The sequence below is a fragment of the Cyprinus carpio genome, chromosome B13, assembly GCF_018340385.1.
Source record: "Cyprinus carpio isolate SPL01 chromosome B13, ASM1834038v1, whole genome shotgun sequence".
NCBI lineage: Eukaryota > Metazoa > Chordata > Actinopteri > Cypriniformes > Cyprinidae > Cyprinus > Cyprinus carpio.
In genome coordinates, this window is record NC_056609.1 from 18,849,002 (window position 1) to 18,870,781 (window position 21,780).

Sequence of the window (21,780 nt, forward strand, 5' to 3'; positions counted from 1 at the left end):
TCTACTGGCCTGGCATGCTTATTACTGCATTTTTAGTCATTTTCATAGATCAGTGTGAACAGGGATGGTCTGTATGGAAAACTTTTTAAAAACACAAAGAAGAAACTTCTCTGTTTTTTGTACATTGTTGTCATATAAACGTCCCCCAACATTTTTCAGCAAGCCAGTAAACCATTCTTATTCGCAGCGCTGTATAAACTCTTCCCATTCAATTTATTTAGGCAGACTCTTTGCTTTGTATAATGTTGTAAGGATCTGTCTCCAAACGTTGATTTGTGACCCATTTGCTGTGTTCTCAAATAACCTTCACATTAAGCAGTGTCCGTCCTCATCTTAGGTCACAGGTGGCTGGGCTCCTGGGGCCCAGAACGAGTAGAGTTAATTGAACACAAGGCGCCCGTCAGCCTGCCTACGTGCTCGCCGCCTGAGTGGAACTGTGTATTTCCAGCAAGCGAGAGACAGAATAATGCTGTGCCTTGTGTGCCCCGGCGAGCTATCACTGCTCTGCCGTTGCCATGGTGACAGTGCCCTCGCTGGGTACAGCGGGCTGGAGAAGTTGCTCTGGCTCTGCGTCATATTTATTCCAGTGGATCCGTGCGCTCTCTCCCGCCCCCTCCTTTTGCTCTCCTCTGCGTTCTCTCTCTCTCTCTCTCTGTCCATGCTTTTTAGGGCTAATTGACCCAGCTCCAGATCATCAATACGCCAAGCTTTGACTACCACAAACAGCACAGACTCTGAAAAGGTAAAATGTGGTGAGGCAAACAATGTGGAACTTGATTAGATTCATTTGCTTTTATTGAACTCAAGCTGTTTTAGTGTAATCAACTGACTGCATTTTGTGTTGTTTTTATGCACTTAATTGGATCAAGAGTTGATTGTACATCCTTCCTCTCCATTTCTCGACAGCGCGACTGGGAACACCAGCGTAACTGCGAGGGAAGGTGAGTGAGTGTCAGCGCACACAGGTAAACATCTAAGCTTCCATAATGGTGGTGTCAGAGGAAAGACAGAGGAGGGATCATCTTTGTTTTCAGCAGAGTCGGAGTGTGAGAGCGTGTGACTGAGGACGAAGGAGAGGGAGGGAGGAAGGGAGGGAGAGCGGGACCTGATTGTGCAGTCTGTGGTGAAGAGCATCTCCCGAGGCTCAGGGCTTCAAAGCCAATCTGTGGCTCTGAAAACAAAAAGCCATTTCCTACAGCAGCGCAGAGAAACCCTTCAGTGTGAAATTATTCTCAGTGGAGTGGCTCTCTTTGTTCTTTGCTCGCTGTGTTTTGGACCGCAGCTCCTCTTGGCTGAAGAAAGTAAATCAGCTGAGTTCATTAAAGGCATTTTAGAAGTAAGTAATAGCAGGGACTCGTCTGATTTTACATCCGACTGGCGGGTCGTTGGTGTGCGCGTGGGATTGAGAGTGTTGTCTCTGTGTCATCAGCATATTGATTTTGAGTGACAGGTGACATGTAATAACAGCAGTGCGATGAAAGCAGTGTCCTGTTCCCTAGATACGCCAGATGAGAGTCTGTGAAATCAAGAGGTTGCTGAGTGCTCTCTCACTCCCCCCTCTCTGGAGTTGTCAGGCGGCTTTGACAGGGGACGTAAAGGACCAGTGGTGTGTGAAATTCAGTAGTTAGAAGCACAGCCCACTGGAGGGAGAGGCTTTGAGAGGGGAAAGCGAGGGAGGCGTCGGATCGATCGCCGGACTGACACGGAGCGGGTGCCATGTGGACAGGGACCTCTGTCTGTCCTTTGGGACTAAGAGAAAGCCAATGAGTCTTTAAAACAGGGAGGGCTGAAGATGTGCACTTGAGCTTTTTATACTTGCAAAGTGAACAACTTCAACAGTGTATTGTTTGGTGTGAGTGTTCAGCCAGTTTTAGATACTAATTCCTTGAAGAAATTAGACACCTTAGCACACCCTAAGGAGGCTGTTTCTCCAATGTCCCAGTACTCCAGGTACGTTTTGCATTTTTAATCTAAACTGTCTGTAGCCATTAATTGAACCATTTTCTTGTCTGTACAAATAAATGGCAGTTGCCACGTTTATAGAACAAGATATTTCTATGTTTTTGGACAGGTTGCATGGAAATACCATGGTATTCGTAGAAGTAATTTAATGTTTCATTTTGACATCATGCTATATGAATATGGTAGCAAAATCATTAAGAATCATTACTGTACTAACTGAAAAAAAATTCTGTGTTTCTGACAATAGTATTCTTAAAAGTACCATGTAAATACCATGCTATATGAATATGGTAAGCATTAACAGTACCATTATCTTGTCATTATGAATAAATCACAGTTATTAAACAAAAAAAAAAATTACCATGTATAATGAAAAAAAATATATATATATATATATATATATATATATATATATATATATATTCAGGTAGTTCCCAAAGCAAATTTAATTTTCATTTAGTCAGGTAGTTCCCAAAGCAAATTTAATTTTCATTTAGTTATTATTTATTTTTTTGACACTGACTAAACCACAGTTATTGTACTTACAGAAGCCATTGCCATTGTTTTTGCATCTAATCATTGTACTCTCACAGGTGCTGATATTAAAATTATAGATATTAAAAATTACAATAATATATATTTTTTATATAATATTCCAAATAAAAATAAAACAAACAATAATCAATCATTTGAAATTCTACAAGTGAATTTAGGCATCACAAACAATACTATATAATATGCAGTATAAAGATTGAGATTTAATTTCTTAAATGTTATTAAATAAGTGTCTTTTATATTAATATTTACTATAATAATAATACTTGTATTTGCTGTTAGCTAATAACTTCTAGATAAATATTTACTATAATAATTTGTATAATAATATATATTATACAAACATTAACATTAGTTACATTTTGGCAAAGGTAATTAAAGGGAAATAAGGATGTACAATTGAATATCTAATATTTAGATACTGATACTGACAAATTAAAAAAAAAGTATCTCTAATATATTTTTTGGCTAATAACCGACATGGTACCGATATATTGTGCATATCTCCCCCACAGTACTTTTTTTTTGTGAATGTATCAAAGAGTTAATAATGCATAGCAATGCATAGGTTACTGAAATGGAAAGAGCAGAATGACGGCTGTATGAGGAGAAAGCAGATCAGTCATGCAGCAGATAGAGTGTGTGTGTCTCACTCTGGCAGGGGTGAGCTGTACAGCAGACCCCAGGGAGCATCAGGAGGGCAGGCTGTACGTGTGCTCGTGTGTGTATGTGTGTGTTTATGCAGTGTGTCGTAGCTCCACTAGGCGGTAATGACTCCGTGCCTCTGGGCTCTGGCTGCTGCTGTTTATCTCCGTTAGCAGCACAAGGCAAAAATAGGCAATACATAGAGAGAAAAAAAGAACAGCATCACATGGCCAGTGTGCTCTAAAATGTGCCTCACAGGTCACTTTGACAATGTTGGCTCTCGCTTTCCCTCTCCCTCCCTCTCTGATCCTCTCCTGTGTCACACACACACACACACACTCTGCCTCTCTCACTCTCATATTTTCTCCCTCCCACAAGTGTTGCAATTTGCATATTAATGAACCTGGGTGCAGTGTCGAGCAGGAGTGTAATTCCTACTTCCTGTTTCTCGCTGAGCTCTTGTTTCTACATTTTGATTTTTTTGTGCCCTCCTCCTGCTGACTCCCCACCCCTTTCTGCCTGTTTCTATTTCTCAGAAGGAGCCCATGCTAACAGTGCGTGGACTGAACAACACCATTTCATTAAGAGCAGTGCCAAACATGTGAGAAGATGTCTGTTGGAGGTTGTGCTTGCCCAGGTAAGAGCTTTAATTCCCTCTCTTCTGCATGGACAGCTTCAGGCAGGAGTTGCGAAATGGCATGGGGTTTTTGGGAATGAAAGTAAGAGCACTATACCTGGAAGATTTCACATATCTTTTGCTCCATTACTGTGGGCCACTTAGGTCATATGTTGCATTGCATTGCATCTATGGCCTGTTTATTTGAACTGGAAAGGAGCATTAAATAAATCAGCATTCCTGTAGGGTGACATTTGTTTTAGGAGTTCATTTGTGTCATTTATTTCTGCACGTAGTAGCAAGCATTTGTTCGTGATCTCAGAGACTTCCTGGACATTGCTGTGACTTGATAAGCCTCTGTGACTGGTGTGTATAGTTGCGTGGAGTGCTGTCCTTTTGTCAAATGACGTCAGACATCACTCACATCTTAAAGTGCTTTGCATAGAGAAACAAGTAAAGGCTTTTGATTGAGCAGGACACTGTGGCAGTTTAACTTCTGACGGTTATGAAAAACATATTCTCTTTGTTTTTCCTTCATGAATCATGCTCTGAAAACAGTTTTAGGCGTTGGGTAGTCATTTGTGCCAATGGCAGGAAATAATATGAAGAAAAAACTTCACACACAAATTTGTTCATCTGCATTGCAAACATTTTTCACATGTTGAAGGCATTTGAAATCAAAGGTATTAACTTTTTTGGCAGCTGTTCTTGCTTTGAGACTGTTGAATAGAGACATCTTAAACATCTGTCTTGACTAATTTATATAGGAGTTGCACAATCAGTCACAAGCATAAATCACTGTAAACTTTGCATACATACATACTTATTTTACATTTAACTTTTATAAATATGACGTTATTTTAGTATTATTACTTACATTTATAATGCATAAACCAATATTTATAAATATAATACTTGTATATATTTATGCATCTATATTTAATATTTGTTTATAAATACTTGTTTTTAATATTAGTTATTTGTTATGCACACCAATAAGCTCTGTTAATTTATGTATGAATTAATAAATTTATATTTTTAAATATTTACATTGATGTTTATATCTATTCATATTTATAAAATATTTGTATTTATAAATCTCCATATTTTTATTTGTATATATTTAAATTTTATATTTATATAATATTTGTATTTACTCACTTGCATTTAAAGTGTTCATTTGATCAGTTCAAATCAAACCCAAGACTTTGCCAGCACCACACTCTACTATGGGACAGAATCTTCATAAAAATCAAGTGATGCTTCTAAAGACGTGGCTTCATGTTGGTGATCTGGCAGCAAGTATCCTCATAGTGAATCTCCGTTCAGTGGCGGCATGAAATACACCTTTTGTAAACGTGTTAAGTGACATAGTGATGATATAAAGCTGCTAAGATTTGGAAATCTTAGCGTCTGAATGTTACCTGTTGGCCCTGTAATAACAGAGCATAGCTGGTTTGAGTGTGGTCAAATATGCTGGAAGCAGTGATGTAGCATATGTTGACTTTGCTGTGCAGCCCAGTGTGCGCCATCACCTAAACAGAGAGGACAAATTTACACCACTAGACACAAGGCACCCTTGTTTCTGTCCCAGTGTTTTTCTCTCACAAGTTCTAGTCTCTAAATCACTTAAATACGTTTTTAATCGAGTCCATATGTTCAGTCTATAGGAGTTTCCAAGTACCAAACATGTTCTTCAGATCTGTGGCATCACGGAAAGACAATCACTATTACAAGGCACATAACGTCTGTCCTCTCCCTCACTGTGATAAAGAGTAAAAACAGGGTGAATGGCATCAAGGCAAGTTTGGACCAGTGTGGGGATTGTTTCTGTGCCATAAACACAAGGCAAGCAGTTTCTTCAGACGTTCTCAAGTCAGATTTTTATCTCAGCGCAAGAGGCAGCCACAAAAGCCTCTCTGGCAACCCCATTGATAAACAAGCCAAAATTTGGCACGTTGCATTTGTTGAAAATCAAGTCACAAGGGTACATTTTTACAAGCGTAGTCATGGAAATTTCCACAGACATGTGTCCTGTCTGATTGCTTTCCTTTTTTGTGAGGAGGGAGGCGGGAAAAAGGGCAAAGAGAAGAAAGAAGGAGACAGGCGAGACTGAAACAGAGGTTCGGAGAACGAGAGATGGCTCTTTCTTGCTTTTGTGTGGGGTCCCACTGTGCCATTTCATAAAAGGCAGAAGAGCACTGTAAAAAAAAAAACCTGCTTGTGATGTTCACCTCTGTCAGAAACACAATGCAATCTGTGCTTACAGCGCACGCCCCTCCCCTCGACACAGGTTTCATTTGAAGTCTGGTTTGTTTACATTCCTATGCTCATGTGGGCTGCACGTACAGTGGGCCGCCGTGATCTTGCCGTCAGGATTCGCGGATATATCGATGAAATATTTAAAGCTTTTATAGCTTTGTTTGAGCTAGATAACAACCCATACTGACGCTTTTAAACGATACTAAGCTCCATCCAGCTGCTCTCTGCCACTCGACTCTCTACCTCTCACCCACAAGCACTCGATATCAGCATGTGTCCTGTTACCTCATGCAGAAAGTCACATGGCCCCTTGATTAGAAGGAAATGACTTTAAGCAAAGCTAAAATAGCAACCTCGGTCACAAAGCAAGCCTGTTTCAAGTTGCACAACGACGAAAGGGTTAGGGTGTGCCTGTCAAGTTAGGAGAAGCTGTGCTGATTTACTCTCTCCCTGCTGGATTGGCAATGCCTGTGCATGGTGTGTTTAGCGCGCATTTGTGTGTACGTGTGCAACACCCCCCCCCCCCCCCCCCCCCAGCCCGTGGCTCACAGATCTGTCTCATTACACAGAGCTAGAACAAAATGGCTTCCTTTGCAGAAAATCAGCTCCCCTCAACTTGTCAGTGTTAGACAGGGATGTTAGAACTCGTTATGTCACGTGTCAGCGATGGTGAGGGAATATTAGATAAGAGCTGGCATTTGCCAGCTGCACGGCTCCACCACAGCAAGAATCAATGTGCTGTCTGAACAAAAAGGACACATGATTTTACAGACTGAATGAAGATTTATTAGTGGTGCATGGTAGGATAAGCATCACTATTGCTATTGCTTATATTTGTACCTCTGTGTGTATTAAGATTTGGAATGTGACTCACTGTTTGTGCTGTGGATATGAATGATTCCTTAAATTGTGCGGATTGCTGATGAAAGGTGTGCTGTTACTTTTCCATGTGTTTTCAAACTGTCATCCTACTGGGCACCACAGAGCCACAGAAGGGTGCTAGGGGTCTGCAATATAAACAAATATGTAATCATTTTTAGCACATTCACAGAATTTGACAGTATTAATGGAAAATGCCATTTTAGGGAAGTCAAAATCAGCACTTTTGTAGTTTCTGAGTAAAAAAAAAAAAAAAAAAGGTCAGCATGTAAACACAAAAAAAACCCACTTTTCTCACACTGTTTAAACTGATCACAGCTTTTAAAATATTGATATTGCTATTACACAGGCTGCTAGTTTAATAAACAGTTTTTTTAAAAGATATAATAGTTAATAAGATAAAATTTTGACTTATCTTTTGGACACAATATGACCAGTTACTGTACCTACTCTTGCGCCGCCAAACGAAGCCAGAAACATACATAAGTACAGTTTCGTTCCTAAATGAATCAGTGTTTTTGAACAAATCGTTTGAGTGAATGAATCAATGACTCCTGAAATCACTTGAATTCGTGAACTATATTGTAGAAAAAGTAATAGACCTATGCTGTTATCTACTCTGAATTCCGTGTCTCGTTCTTGATTGGATCTGTTTTTGAGCAAATTATTTAATAGATGATCAAATAACTCACTTATACACACAGTCACTTGTTGCCACCTGCTGGTGTAATTAAGTAATTTGTAGTAAGAGTGATTGGGTTAAAGGGATAGTTCACCCAAAAGTGAAAATTTTGTCATTAATTACTCACCCTCATAAGACCTCCGTTCATTATTGGAACACAAATGAAGATATTTGTTATGCATTCCGAGAGATCTCTGACCCTCCCATAGACTACAAGCATACTACCACGCTCAAGGTCCAGAAATGTAGCAAGGACATTGTTAAAATAATCCATGTGACATCAGTGGTTCAACTGTAATTTTACGAAGCTATGAATGAACGATGAACGGATGTCTTACAGGTTTGGAACGACATGAGGGTGAGTAATTAATGACAGAATTTTAATTTTTGGGTGAACTATCCCTTTAAGAAATGCTTTCAGAATACAATGGAGACTTTTTGCTAGGGGTTGACTCTTTACTTGAGCTAATAATCTGCTTTGCATCTAACGTTACCCAAAACATTCTAGGAACTGCATAGCAACACACTGACTTCATGTTTGTGACCTTTGCATGGGCAAATACTTTGTTCAGAAAATGTTAGAATGTAATTTTGCAATCATGATAAAGAGCAGCTGCTTTAGTTGGACCCGAATAATTGTATAGATTAGCAGTTGTAAGTGTAAGACTGAGGGTATTGTAGAACTGCAGTGATAAAATGAGAAGTAAGCAAAGGCATCTGTATCTTGTAGAGTGACGAGGATCAGCTGTTTGCTTCTCTATGATTTCCAGCTCAGTGGCTCCTGCCCCGAGACCTCAATAAACTCTCATGTCCCGACCCTGCAGCTGCTGTTGCCAATGGAAACAGACCCCACACTCTCTCTGTATACCTGAAGTATGTGTTTTATGTAAGGAACACCTAAAGTGCCAGATCTGATTTATTCCCAATGACAGCAAATGTGTTTTCCTCGGTATGTTTTACTGCTCATTGATTTTTCTCAGCGTTCTCATCAAGTATTTCTCCCGCTGCTTTTTGAGGTCTGACACTGGTGTTTGATGGCATAGAGTGTTTGCCAACATAGTCAACAAACACCACAGTTGCTTATTAGTCATTTATCAGACGCTTTCATATCCAAAGTGACTTACAGTATATTTATTACAGGTCCAGTCCCCATGGAGTGACCTGAGGTTAAGTGCTTTGCCACATCTTTAACCACTAAGCCACCACTGCAGTGCAGCAGGAGGCAGAATATTCACAGTATATTTGTTAAGCGTGGGCATTTCAGAGCCCTCATCTTATTTCCTCTCACAGCAGCGCAACGCGTGTTTCCGAGTGATTTAACGGCTTAAAGAGATGGTTGCATCAAAAAAAGCCAGTCAATTTAATCCACCAGTGGGTTCACTTAGCTTTGCATACGTCTCTGGCAATCAAATGCATGTAAGACTTTTAGGTGGTAATGAGTGGTTTGACATGAAAAGAAAGGAATCACCTGTAGAGCACAAGCTTTAGAAAAGCCTGCAAGACAGTTTGATCCCTGCTGGGTCATCAGAGCATCATCATCTGGAAAACCAAAAACCAGAGGCAGGTTTTTAAAGTGTGTCCGTTGCTAGTGATTGGGGTCAGTAAGATATATATATATATATATATATATATATATATATATATATATATATATATATATATTATTAATTATTATTATTATTATTATAATATATATATTTTTTTAAGAAATCATTACTTTTATTCACCAAAGGATGCATTAAGTTGATCAGACGTGACAGTAAACATTTAGAATGCTACAAAAGATTTTTATTTCAAATAAATGCTGCTCTTTTGAACATTTTATTCATCAGAAAAATTCTATAAATGGATGTCACAAAAATATGAAGGAGCATAACTCTTTTCAACATTGATAATAATAAGAAATGAAGACCAAATAAGCATAGAATAATTTCTGACTGGAGTAATAACCATTACGGGAATAAACTGTTTTTTAAAATGTATACAAATAGAAAAGAGTTATTTGAAATTGTAGTAATATTTTACAGTATTACTGTTTTTACAGTATTTAATCAAATGTAGTGTTTTATTGAATAAAACATTTAAACATCTAAAGATAATCAAAAAAATTCCTCCTGTTATATTGTACTGAAATATTTTTGATAACAAAAAAACAAAATCCAGATTTTACCAACATATTAGCATGTACAGTTTATATTTATTCACTAATGGTATGAGTTTACCATGACTTTTCCAGTTTGAGATGACAGGATAACAGTAGCAATCTCACGAAGAGTATTTAGCAAAACAAACACTTCAGAATATAAAATTTTTCTATTGACTATAGAAGGACTTGAGAAATTTTCATGACTGTTTAATATTTCATTAATTTCCAATCACACGTTTGAAATTCCCTAAATCTACAGGTTTTCCAAGACCTAAACAAAATATTCATGTATGCGGTATATAAATGCTTAATCTGGATCTAGGGATTTATTACACCGATTTCATGAAAAAAAGTGTAGACCATCTTTTGTGAACAGCACATGAGATTCCTCTCCTGCACATTCCTCTGAGTGGAGGACAGACATTAGATATGATTTGTACTGCAGTCATTCCCCCACAGTAGTTAGTATGGCCCTCACATATGTCGTCTGTCGCCAGAGCATTATCGCGCTCTGCCAGCCGTGTAGCTGTGAGCAGCCTGGGTGAGCGTGAGGCACATGGCTCCTCCTGTGCTTGTGTTTGGAAGAGATGAGGCAGTGGCATAACAAAGAGCCCCTGGAGCACTGAGAGGCAAGCAGAGGCCTCATCAGGGAGAGAGATTTTGTCAGCCATGTTGGTGGAGGGTGGAGTTTTTCCCACAGAGGCAATCCTTCATTCAAACCAGAGGAGTTAAAATGGGAACAGCTTCACTGCTGCAGATGAAGGACGTTCATAAAGCTTCATAAAGCTCATAAATGAATTCAGCAAGAGCCCCCAGTGGAAGTTTAGCTGTAATCGTTTTCTTGTTCAGCGTGTCTGAATGTGCCATTTAAACAAGCAAGTTATTAGATCCATAAGTTATCAGATCCACGCTGAGGTACCTGTCATCCTGATTTCGCATGCTAATTTATATAATCTTCATTGGCTCCCTTAACACTCATGTGTAATTGTGAAGTTGGCCCATAGTTTCTTTGCTAAATTTGTGCTACAGTCCTTGGACTTCAGAAGATTTGAGGTTTATGCACGTTCGTGACACTAGGGGGCGATTTTGTTCTATCTGAGGGAGTCTAACCCAACACTGGAATTTATTAGAAATTTATTATGTGCTGATTTGACCTTCAGCCAGTTTAATATAGAGTTGATTCTTTAGTAAAGTCTCTGGCTTGAATGCTTTTAATCATTCTGAAAGAGACAGTTGACCCAAAAATTAAGCTGATGTAATCATTTTCCCACCTTCATGTCGGTCTAAACTTGAATGCCTTTCTTTCTTTTGTGGAACATAAAAGAAGATATTTTGAAAAAGGTTACAATGAAACTCAACATTCTTCCTTTAATAAAACTGCCATTTTGATCCCAGTGTTTTTATATAATTAGGAAAAAAAAAGATTCATTTTATTTGATTGATTTATGTAACAAAATATTCAAAATATTGTTTATATCTTTTTTGTGACTGGGTATGTGTATGCATAAACCCAAGTAATAATAATAATAAAAAAATCTAACAGTATGGATTATAAATTCAATGTCTACTTGTGTTACTAAGTGGAGAAGATGAGAAACGTATCCTCCGCTTAACAGAGCTGCTCACGCTTACAAAAAACTAAAAAGAGAAAAGAACATGTTTGCTTGAAAACCAGTTTCATTTTTAAATTCAAATTTGTATTTAAATTTGAAAATGAAATCATTTACCTGCTGAACGTGTGTTACTGAACTCCTGAAAATCAGTAATGAGGTGCTTTGACAGTTACAGATTTGAAAAACAAAAAGCTAGGAATAAAGAACCCCGAACTCTAACAAAAAGAGTTTCATCATAAAAGGATTCTTCAGCATGCTATGGTTCTAAATAGATAAAGAACCTAAAGATCCTCTTTTTAAAAAACATGCTGACCTTTTTCTGAGAAAGTACTGATATCAGAAGGCAAAAGTTCAGCATGATAGAATTTGCATATTTATTTGCATATTAATATTGCCTGTAAAGACAAGACAGTGGAATTTGTTTTTGTGACATTGCCAACCAATAGCACCAAATTACAGGAACAGTCCTTTTGCGGCAAAGGTGCTTAATGCTGTTCCTGGAGATCCCAGAGTTTATTTCCATAACCGCTTGAACACCTGTCTGTAATTTTGAATGTTTGATTAGAGTTAGAACTGGATCTCCACGACTGAGCCAGCAGCCTTTTTTAAATAGTTTCCAGCCCAGATCTTTTGCTTGAAGCAACACCATCACTCTGTTACATATATTGGCATTTATAGATTGCAAGTTATGATCACACTGAGCCAGTCGTATAGCTTATATTCCATAGAACTCTTAATAAAATCAATTTAAAATAAAGTCTACATCTTAGCTCTCACTATTTCATCATAATGGTGTCTTTAAATCACACACACACACACACACACACACACACACACACACACACACAGACAGGTGGTTTACGGGGACTCTCCATAGGTGTAATGGTTTTTATACTTTACAAACTGTATTTTCTGTCGCCCTACACCTAAACCTACCCCCTAAATAAAACTTTCTGCATTTTTAGATTTTCAAAAAAACACCATTTATGTTTTTTAAGCCTTTTGAGTTATAGGGACATATAGGCAGTGTCCTTATAAATCTCTTTCATATTGTAATACCATTTGTGTCCTTGTACACACACACACACACACACACACACACCTTAAACATCTATTAATTCTAAATAACAAGTTTTCTACGCATTCTGTAAGTCTCCAATTACTTGTCTGAGCGTACATATTTTTTCAAACACAAGGGCTTATGCATGTTTCCACTGTCCCACTTTGCAGCATGAGCTCATTATTTTGTAGTTTTACAGTAATTTGCTGTTGCAGGAGAAGATGAAGCCTGTAGTGATTTCACAGTCAAATTGTGGTTATAATATTTTATTGTAGCAAATCAGTTAAACCTCATAAATTCTGGCAATTAGGTTTCATGACAGATTCACAGTTCTCAATGTATCTATAAGGTCCAAATGAGTTCAGTTGGGACATTAATGAAATTAACATGGGCAAATTCAAAAATATAAATATAAGACAGATTTACATGATTTTTTTATAGAGAGATTTAAATTTACGAATTGTATATCATGTATATTATAAAATGTATGTTTTATGTTTCTTGCATATTTTATAAATATATAAAATATTTAAATATAGTTACATTCTGATGTTTTTGTGCTTTATTTTTTATTGCATATTATATGCATAATTATATAATATTTTTAACTTGCAAAGTTTTGGATGTTTTTATGCATACTTGTTTATTTATTTACTTAAAATCAAAGTTACTAGTTAGTTTGAGGGTTTGATTTTAGAGAGAGTATCACCAGCAGGGTCTTTAAAAGATGTGTGGGTCCTGTAAACAAAGCACCCTCTCTGCATTCATTGAAGTCATGTGCTAGTTATTAACTTATTTATTTATTCAAGTTTAACTGTAGTTAACTCTAAAGTGTTGTCTTGTTTCTCTTTTAACACGTTTACAATATAGGCTTTCGTTGTGAAGTGTGTGCAGGCAGCAGTAGAGTGCGTCTGGGGGAGGGGTGGGTTTATTGAAGGGGACCGCGAGGGGCTGATGCTCCACCAGAGCAGGGAGTGTTGAGGGGGGTTGCACGGAGAAAAAGAAGGGCCTGTACTATTGTTCGTGAGCAGGAACAAAGGGTCGCACGGGCACTTTTCCTCGTTACCCCCTTGAGTCCGATTTCTTTTTAACACGGTCTACAACTACCAGCGCTGAAGCTGCGTTTTGTAACTGATTTTAAACATCACTATGGTTTGAACGGGCTGCTGTTTCAGCTCACCTGGCTTTAACAACAGCGGCCGACAGAGCGGGATTATAATCAGGGAGCACCGGGGAGAGAGCGTCGAATTCCAGCTTGGATTCCTGCAGGTGCGCATGAGCTTCAGTGCCATTCTAGTCCATAGCAACGTTTCTTTTTAAAGCGAGAAAACGTGAAAATAAATGCGTTGAATTGCGTCGCCATGGTGATGTTGTTTACGTTATTGGGATAATCGTCGAAGCTGTGCGGGCCTCGCCTGTGTTCCGAGCCAGGCCTGGCTAAGCTAGGCTATCAAGTTTGTCGTTATAGTAACTTGCACAAATATCGAGACTTCTTAGGAATCATTTGCTAAAAAAAAATCAGCGATACGTGTTTTGAAGTAAGTGACATGTCTTTTAAAACTAGTTCAGTGCACTTTTTTTATGAAATGCATTAAGTAGTGTGGCTACACCTTAGTAAGTAGCTTAGCACAAATGTTTTCCCCAACAACAGAGAGAGGAGGATGAAGAAGTGGTTGCTATTAATCTGTGTGAATATGCATTAAATGCAGTTCTTTGCAAATATCACGAGTTTTAATGGTTGAGAATTATATATTTGGGATTAAAATAGATTTTTTTTTTTTTACTTTGTGTGTAAATAGCATTATAACACGTTTTTCTGGTAAATTCAGTGTGAGTTTTAGTAAAAAAAAGCAAATCTTAGAACATAACTGAGAAATAATTAATGTGTGCAAATCTTAGAACATAACTGAGAAATAATTAATGCATTAAGTTTCTCAGATACACTATAAAAAGCAGCTCTGATGTAAAGAGAGTAGTTGAAAAATAATGTGCATGACATGTCTCAGTTTATTTTAACTATGCTGATTTCTAAAACTCACAGAGACACAACATTGACAGGATGGTGCATCACACGAGCAGAATGGCAGATCTGTGTGACCATGCATCATTTTCCCAGATTTTCTTGTCGACTGTCATGCAAAATTTGGAAATATCAGGGAAATTAAATATTGTGAAAAGTTATGGATTTTTCTATTGTGAATATAAATGTTTGTTGTTACGTTAATTCAAATTATTTAATTATTCTTTAGAAATTACGTTCCTTTTAACTTTTATTGTATAGCATTTATATATTGTGATACAAATGCACACAGATCATAAAGTGCACTTATTGTATAATGTTGCATTATAATAATTGACAGAATTGTGCATTGCATTAGATTAGTGTTTGTCAGGCCTGTTTTTGGGTTGTTGCTTTTAGCTTGCTGTTTCAGTTTAAATGAATTACAGAGCAGGGCTAGCTGGAGTTACTCGAATCTCTTATACGGGATGGGGGATGGGCTGTCATAAGCTTTAGGGAAATGTCACGTGATCACATAATGCTGTTTGCTGGCCAGGGTGTGGGGGGACTATCAATCTGAAAAATATATATTTATCATATTTATTGTTTCAGAGAGATATTAAATATTAAAGCTACCATTTCCATCAGTCTCAGATCAACATGCATTTCATTAAGCTAATTGCAAGGCCAGACAGTGGGCACGAATAACTCGAGCTGCATAATGTATTAAAAAATATGACGTTATGGAGAAGTTAGGCCAAAAATAGACTTGTCTTGTTTACCTACAGCTGCACTAAATGCATCAGGATTTAACTGGATGGGTTTGTAGGCCTGTCTGTATATTCTGTGAATGGACTCTAAATCTAAATGTACAGTCTGTTATGTCTGAATGGTGTTCTCTCTATTATCTAGGCTGTTCGTCCAAGTCATTCAAGCTGTACTCCCCAAAGGAGCCCCCCAACGGTAGTGCCTTCCCTCCGTTTCACCCAGGCGCGATGCTGGATAGAGATGTGGGGTGAGATTTATGATTATTGTTTTACATGATGAAGATGATGTAATATGTGTTTGTCTAATGTGTGTGTGTGTGTGTTGCTATTTTCTAGTTTTAAAGTAGTAGTACTTTGGTTTAACTAAAGTAAACCGATAATACACTGGATATTTAATATGAAAGTTGCTGATTTTAAGGTCTTAATAATGCTCTTTATATTGCAGTCCGACACCGATGTATCCCCCCTCTTACATGGAGCCTGGAATAGGGTGAGTACTTACTTGGCCGTTGACATTTTTGTCTACAGCAGTTTATTTTCAGGAGACAGACAACAGGGTGTCATACAAAGTGGATGTACAAGCTTTTGGTTTCACTGAATATTATAAACTACATCAAGCCTTTTCAGACTCTGCTCTGCCTATTGAAATACTATTCACTTATATTGTTTGGTTAATTTCTTGAAAAAAGTTGACTTATATAATTCATACAAACATACACTACTGTTCAAAGGTTTGTAGTCAGTAAGAATTTTTTTTTTTATGTTTTTGAAAGTCGTTTCCTATACTCGCCATTTACTGTGAACTATTATTACAATATAAATAACTGTTTTCTTATATTTTTAAAATATATTTTATTCCTGAGATACCAAAGCTGAGTTTTCAGCAGCCATTACTCCAGTCTTCAATGTCACATGATCCTTTAGAAATCATTCCAATATGATGATTTGCTGATCAAGAAACATTTCTTTTCATGTTACAGGAGGCACACACCGTATGGAAATCAAACAGACTACAGAATATTTGAGCTCAACAAAAGACTACAGAATTGGACAGAGGTAAAAAAAAAATCACATTCATTAGCATTCATGGTACACAAATTTAAAAAGGGGAGTAGCGCAAATCTTATTTTCATTTGTTGAAATGGAAACAGTAGTTTGTTGGCATGCATGCAAATCAAGCAAAATCATGGCATTTACTTGCTGCTTGTTTAGCAAATGTAAGTTTATGTGAATTAAGATTATAGGTGAATAGTGTTTTTTTTGCTTTCTCAGCAGGACTGTGACAATTTGTGGTGGGATGCATTCACTACAGAGTTTTTCGAAGACGATGCAATGCTGACGATCACTTTCTGTCTGGAAGATGGGCCCAAACGATATAGTAATGTCATGTTTTGTAAAGTCACTTCAGTGATTGTAATGTTTGTGTTTGAACTTGACACTGAATAATCAAATATAGACAGAGAGATGAGAAAATAAATTCATATTCTGGTTTTCCCCACTGTATCTGAATCCAAAATTTGAATCCTGTTTCCAGCTATTGGTAGGACGTTGATCCCTCGGTACTTCAGGAGTATTTTTGAGGGTGGGGCCACTGAACTCTTCTATGTGCTGAAACATCCCAAGGAGTCTTTCCACAATAACTTTGTGTCCCTGGACTGCGATCAGTGCACCATGGTTACACAGAACGGCAAACCCATGTTCACACAGGTTTCGTTTTCCTTTGCATTTATTGGCACAGTTTTAAAACGTTAACTAAGCATATCCTTTGGTATGAACACCGGTGTACACCACACCACACTTTATGCAAAGTTTATTATCAGAAATAAATCCTAAAAATAGCCTTCATGTGTTGCCCGTTCATTTCCTTTTCAAAGTGAACGTGGTGTCAGAGAAGGCGTACATTAACTGTTGTTGTGATCTTAAATGGAATTTGGAGTACTTCCATTAAATAAGCTCTGCAATAAGAACATAACAATTGAGTTTATAGCAGGCCACCTCCACCTTTTTTGATGTTATTGAGAAGTCCTTTAATCTCCTCAGGTGTGTGTGGAGGGCAGATTGTACCTCGAGTTCATGTTTGATGACATGATGCGTATAAAGACGTGGCACTTCAGCATCACACATGTTGCAACTACAGTTCCGAGGAGCATCCTGGCAATGCATGTGAGTTTGGGATATTTATTTGTACTGTTTTCAATCCTTTGTTGCTACAGCATTTATTCACATCATTTCAGTATTTTCAGTATTGACAATCCTTATAGATTTGTCCTAGATCCTCAACACAATTATATATTTACACAACTGTTTAAAAGTCTGGGGTTAGGATGTTTTTTTTTTTTAAAGAAAATATTACTTTTACTTACCAAGGACACATTAAATTGATCAAAAGTAACAGTAAACACATCCATAATGCTACAAATGATTTATGGGTCAAATACATTTATGGGTTTCAATTCATCAAGAAATCCTGGTAAAAAGGTATCATGGTTTCCACAAAAATATTAAGCAGCACAACTGTTTTCAACATTGATGATAATGTTTCATAAGCAATAAATCAACATATTAGAATGATTTCTGAAGGATCATGTGACACTAAAGACTGGAGTAATGATGCTATAAACTCAGCTTTACCATGGCGTTAATAAATTATATTTGTTGTAATTATATTCACAATATTAATGGTTTGGTTTTTAATTATGTAGCACAGGTGAGGATGAAACTTTTTTTTTAAAAAAGAAAACAAAAAGAAATTTTTAAAATGGTACTTTTGTCATGAATTCAGACTGTTTTCTAGTTTCATTTTCTGTGCTGTTTTTGGTTGTGTTTTACTTTATAATTGTAAAGACATTTTAAGAAAAGATTTATTTTCCTTTTAACTGTTTGCTTTTTTTGTATTATTTTAAGTTAAGTTTATTAAGTTTTATTAAAAAGAAATGACCCACCTTGTAATTTCAGTAGATGTCTGTAGCATAATTTGTGCTTGTCTTTGGTAAGTCATGGGCAAAAACCATGTCTGCACACAATTGTTGTTGATTTATTAAATTTCTTCCTCAACAGGCCCAAGACCCCCAAATGCTTGACCAGCTATCAAAAAACATCACAAGATGTGGCTTATCTAACTCCACGCTGAACTACCTCCGAGTAAGTTCATTTCCATCAGTCTACAGAACTGTCGATGTAAATTCAAAAACATTACTAACGGGTTTGTTTTCTCTCCGACAGCTCTGTGTAATCCTGGAGCCCATGCAGGAGCTGATGTCCAGACACAAGACATACAGTCTCAGCCCACGAGACTGCCTCAAAACCTGTCTGTTTCAGAAATGGCAGCGGATGGTGGCCCCACCAGGTGAGAATCGGGCGACTTTCATCTCAGACTCAAACATCCAGCAGTGTCCCACCCGAGTCTCAGATATCTCCCTTTGTTCTTTGTCCAGCCGAGCCAGCAAGACAAGCCCCCAACAAGCGAAGGAAACGAAAAATGTCCGGCGGCAGCACGATGAGTTCCGGAGGGGGCAACAACAACAACAACAGCAACAGTAAAAAGAAAAGTCCAGCCAGCAGTTTTGCGCTCTCCAGCCAGGTACCTGTAAGCATCTCATTTTAATGTCATTTTGAGCTATGGGAGACGGGTTAGCGGGAGGAGGGTGGACCAATGCTTGTATTCAAGTTATGCCTCATATTAGAAAGACAGGCCCAACATAGAGACAAGTGGACATGATCCAATGCTGGGCAGTCCCTGGTCCTTTAGGGCCGCAGGTCTGTGGGTTTTTTGTGCTTTTTGTCAGTCTTTTGGGTGTTTTGAGCTCCAGAGACGCAGCCAACACTAGAGACCCGAGGTGGAATGAACCCGTGCAGCACTCAAGGATCCGGGATGCCCACCATGGCAGAGCTATTTAGTGTTCAGCATGGTGAACGTAGCCTTTTCACATACAGCACTGCTGGTTTAAGTTCCTGTGCTGACTTGGGCTTGTAGTGGGCAGAATAGTGGAGGTGTAGTTCCTCAGTGCCTTCTGCAGTTGCGATGTGGTGTAGAAAGCCACCGCGTCCCCCTTAGGAGCACCCCCGGGTTGCGGGGATAATGTTTGCGCCCCTTCCTGTCCCCTGCAGGATGTGATGATGGTGGGAGAGCCCACTCTGATGGGAGGGGAGTTCGGGGACGAGGATGAGCGGCTCATCACACGGCTGGAGAACACACAGTTTGATGCGGCCAATGGCATCGACGACGAGGACAGTTTCAACAGTTCCCCTGCCCTGGGCACCAACAGCCCCTGGAACAGCAAAGCTCCCTCCAGCCAGGAGAGCAAAAATGACAACCCCACCTCACAGTCATCGCAGTAGAAGTGTTAGGGGCTAGCGAAAGGCTCAAGGACCCCTCGCTCGCAAGACCCGGTCCTAAACTTCTGTTCAATTGGCCTCCTCTGTCGCCGTCAGACATTCCGGTTTTGTTGATTCTTTTGTTTCTTTGAGAGTCGTTTTCCAACACCGTCCGTTTCTGTGTCTCGGTCAGGCTTAGCGATCAGGCTGTGGGTTATTGTTCCAACCTCGGGTCTCTCTGTGCGTGCTGTGCTTTGACACGCATGGCCGTTTCTGTTGTGCTCACTTGACAGGAAAGGATCACTTTTTATCTGACCGTTTAGTGATATGACCATTGTATGCACCTCAGATTCAAACCCAAAGCTCCATTTTTAAAAACTCAATTATTTGTTTTGTAGGACCTGGTTGGAACAAAAACCTGTACAGTTCCGGAGCTTGAGGACCGGAGTTGAGAACCACTACGTAAAGTTCTTTAAGTAAAACTAAATAAAGTGTAAAGCATCGAGGTTCTTGAGTTTGGTCATGCCTGAAATGGTCACTGAGAGCTTGCCTGACCATTACGCCAGACTCAAAAGAAGTGTCTGGTTTGATTTTTTATTTTTTTTTAATTTGTTTGCATTCTGTTTAGTTTCTTGTTCTTTTTTATTTTTATAACGATTTCTAAAGTGAAAAAATAAGCAAGCAAACAAAAACTCTAAATATCCTTTGCACTCTTGTCACTGTATTTTGGATCTATTTTTCTTAAAAAATGATTATGATGAATTTTGTTCTTATTAAAACAAAAAATTGATAATCTTTAACTGGAAAACGCTGTCAATCTCAATGTAAAATAACAAATTTTGTATTGTTACTGTTATCAATATTATTGTAAGTAGATGCTAATTTGCTCTAAGCTTTCCACCTATCTGTCTTTGTTTCTGTTTTAATCATCTTTGAAAATGAGATTACATGATCATAGCATGTATGTCTGGGAACTGCATGTGTCAGACATTAGCTATCGCAGCTGTAACAGTCTCATTGTTCGCAGGATCTAAATCCTACACTGTTAGTACAACGGCCGGTGGCACATTTTGTCCCAAGACCGTAGCTATAAACATTTTGTTTCATGGAGATTTTTAGCCTGTATTGAAAAGAACAGGCCGAGCTCAATGCCCGTCATTCACACTGATTATTAGTTTGCTTTGAAAGTTTAGGGAAAACATCGAATTAGTATGCCAGCTATTGTTTTTTCTTACCTGATGCTACAGACCAAGGAGCAAGATCCTTTAATCAACACATTTATATAATGTTTTTGTTTTTTCATCATTTTGTTTGTGTATTTGTGATTGTATATTTAAGATTGTAGCCAAGTTCTGTATAAGTGTAATTCTATTTACTCTTCTTAGGACCCCTGTGCCCTTCACCCCTTCATATGTCAGAAGTAAAACTGAACCTCTCATTTCAGATTTTTTCTAGATGCATTAAAGGTACAACTACCTTTTACATGAGAAAGTAGATTATAGTTTTTAAGTCAATGTACAATGTATTTATTATTTTTTTTAAGTCTATGCCATTGCATTATATCGAGACGATACATGTTGCTGTGTATTTGATGTTGCCTTTGTACATTATTTCACTTATGTTTTTTTCCTTAACCTAAGATGATATATTAGTCCTTGAATGAATCCTTAAGAATTCTTATTAAAATTTGGATGATTAAACATAATCCAGATCAGTAAGTCCAAGAAGCCCCTTTGAGGTTACATTGCATTAGGTTTTAAAACACCAGAGGGCACTCCATTGTAGGGCTTCCACTGACTTATAAAATTGTTTAAGACTAAACTATGGTTAAATATAACCATTCCAAGGCATACAAATCCGAAATTAATTTTTCTCCAATGTCACTTGTGAAATACAGTGTTGTTTCTGGTTTATTTCTCAAATCGGCCATAAAGCAGGTGTGCTATTTTCTGTGTTTTCAGAGCACCTTTGTTTGTGGTTGTTTTACAGATATATTTTTGCCTCGTGTCTGCCATTGACAGTTGATATATGGTACCAATAAAACACATTTTCACAAGCTATCATGCCTGGTATGTGGTTCAAATATACACATCAACAGTACTTTAAAAACTATGAGAGGCTTCCTCAACACTGGGTTTTTTGATAAGAAATGTGAACAACTCTAAAAGTCAATACTAGAGTGTTAATGACACTTCATATTTCCAGGTAGATCTTCTGTAAACAGATCCAGATCTGGAAGTGTTTTTGATGTACTTTACAGTTCATATGGTGTTTGCTAAC

General features: G+C 38.0%; 1 protein-coding gene and 1 non-coding gene across 15 annotated transcripts; both read left to right on the plus strand.

Moving 5' to 3' along the window:
* The first annotated feature begins 624 nt into the window (after positions 1-624).
* On the plus strand, positions 625-21,560 carry LOC109111076 (LIM domain-binding protein 1-A-like). 14 transcript variants are annotated; one of them, XM_042737049.1, is made up of 13 exons: positions 625-742; positions 907-941; positions 3,699-3,799; positions 15,332-15,434; positions 15,632-15,676; positions 16,167-16,242; positions 16,462-16,564; positions 16,721-16,893; positions 17,227-17,349; positions 18,244-18,327; positions 18,409-18,532; positions 18,621-18,772; positions 19,294-21,560. In XM_042737049.1, exons 3-13 carry the CDS (start codon positions 3,772-3,774, stop codon positions 19,522-19,524), a joined length of 1,242 nt encoding a protein of 413 aa, XP_042592983.1. In that variant the 5' UTR covers positions 625-742; positions 907-941; positions 3,699-3,771; the 3' UTR covers positions 19,525-21,560. The 14 variants fall into 14 exon arrangements, with proteins under 14 accessions (XP_042592983.1, XP_042592991.1, XP_042592986.1 ...); XM_042737057.1 differs by having other exon boundaries at positions 19,899-21,560; XM_042737052.1 differs by having other exon boundaries at positions 18,621-18,766.
* LOC122139513 lies at positions 17,024-17,155 on the plus strand. Its single transcript, XR_006156355.1, has one exon. It is a non-coding gene; the product is annotated as a small nucleolar RNA SNORA13 (small nucleolar RNA).
* Positions 21,561-21,780: the final 220 nt, after the last annotated feature.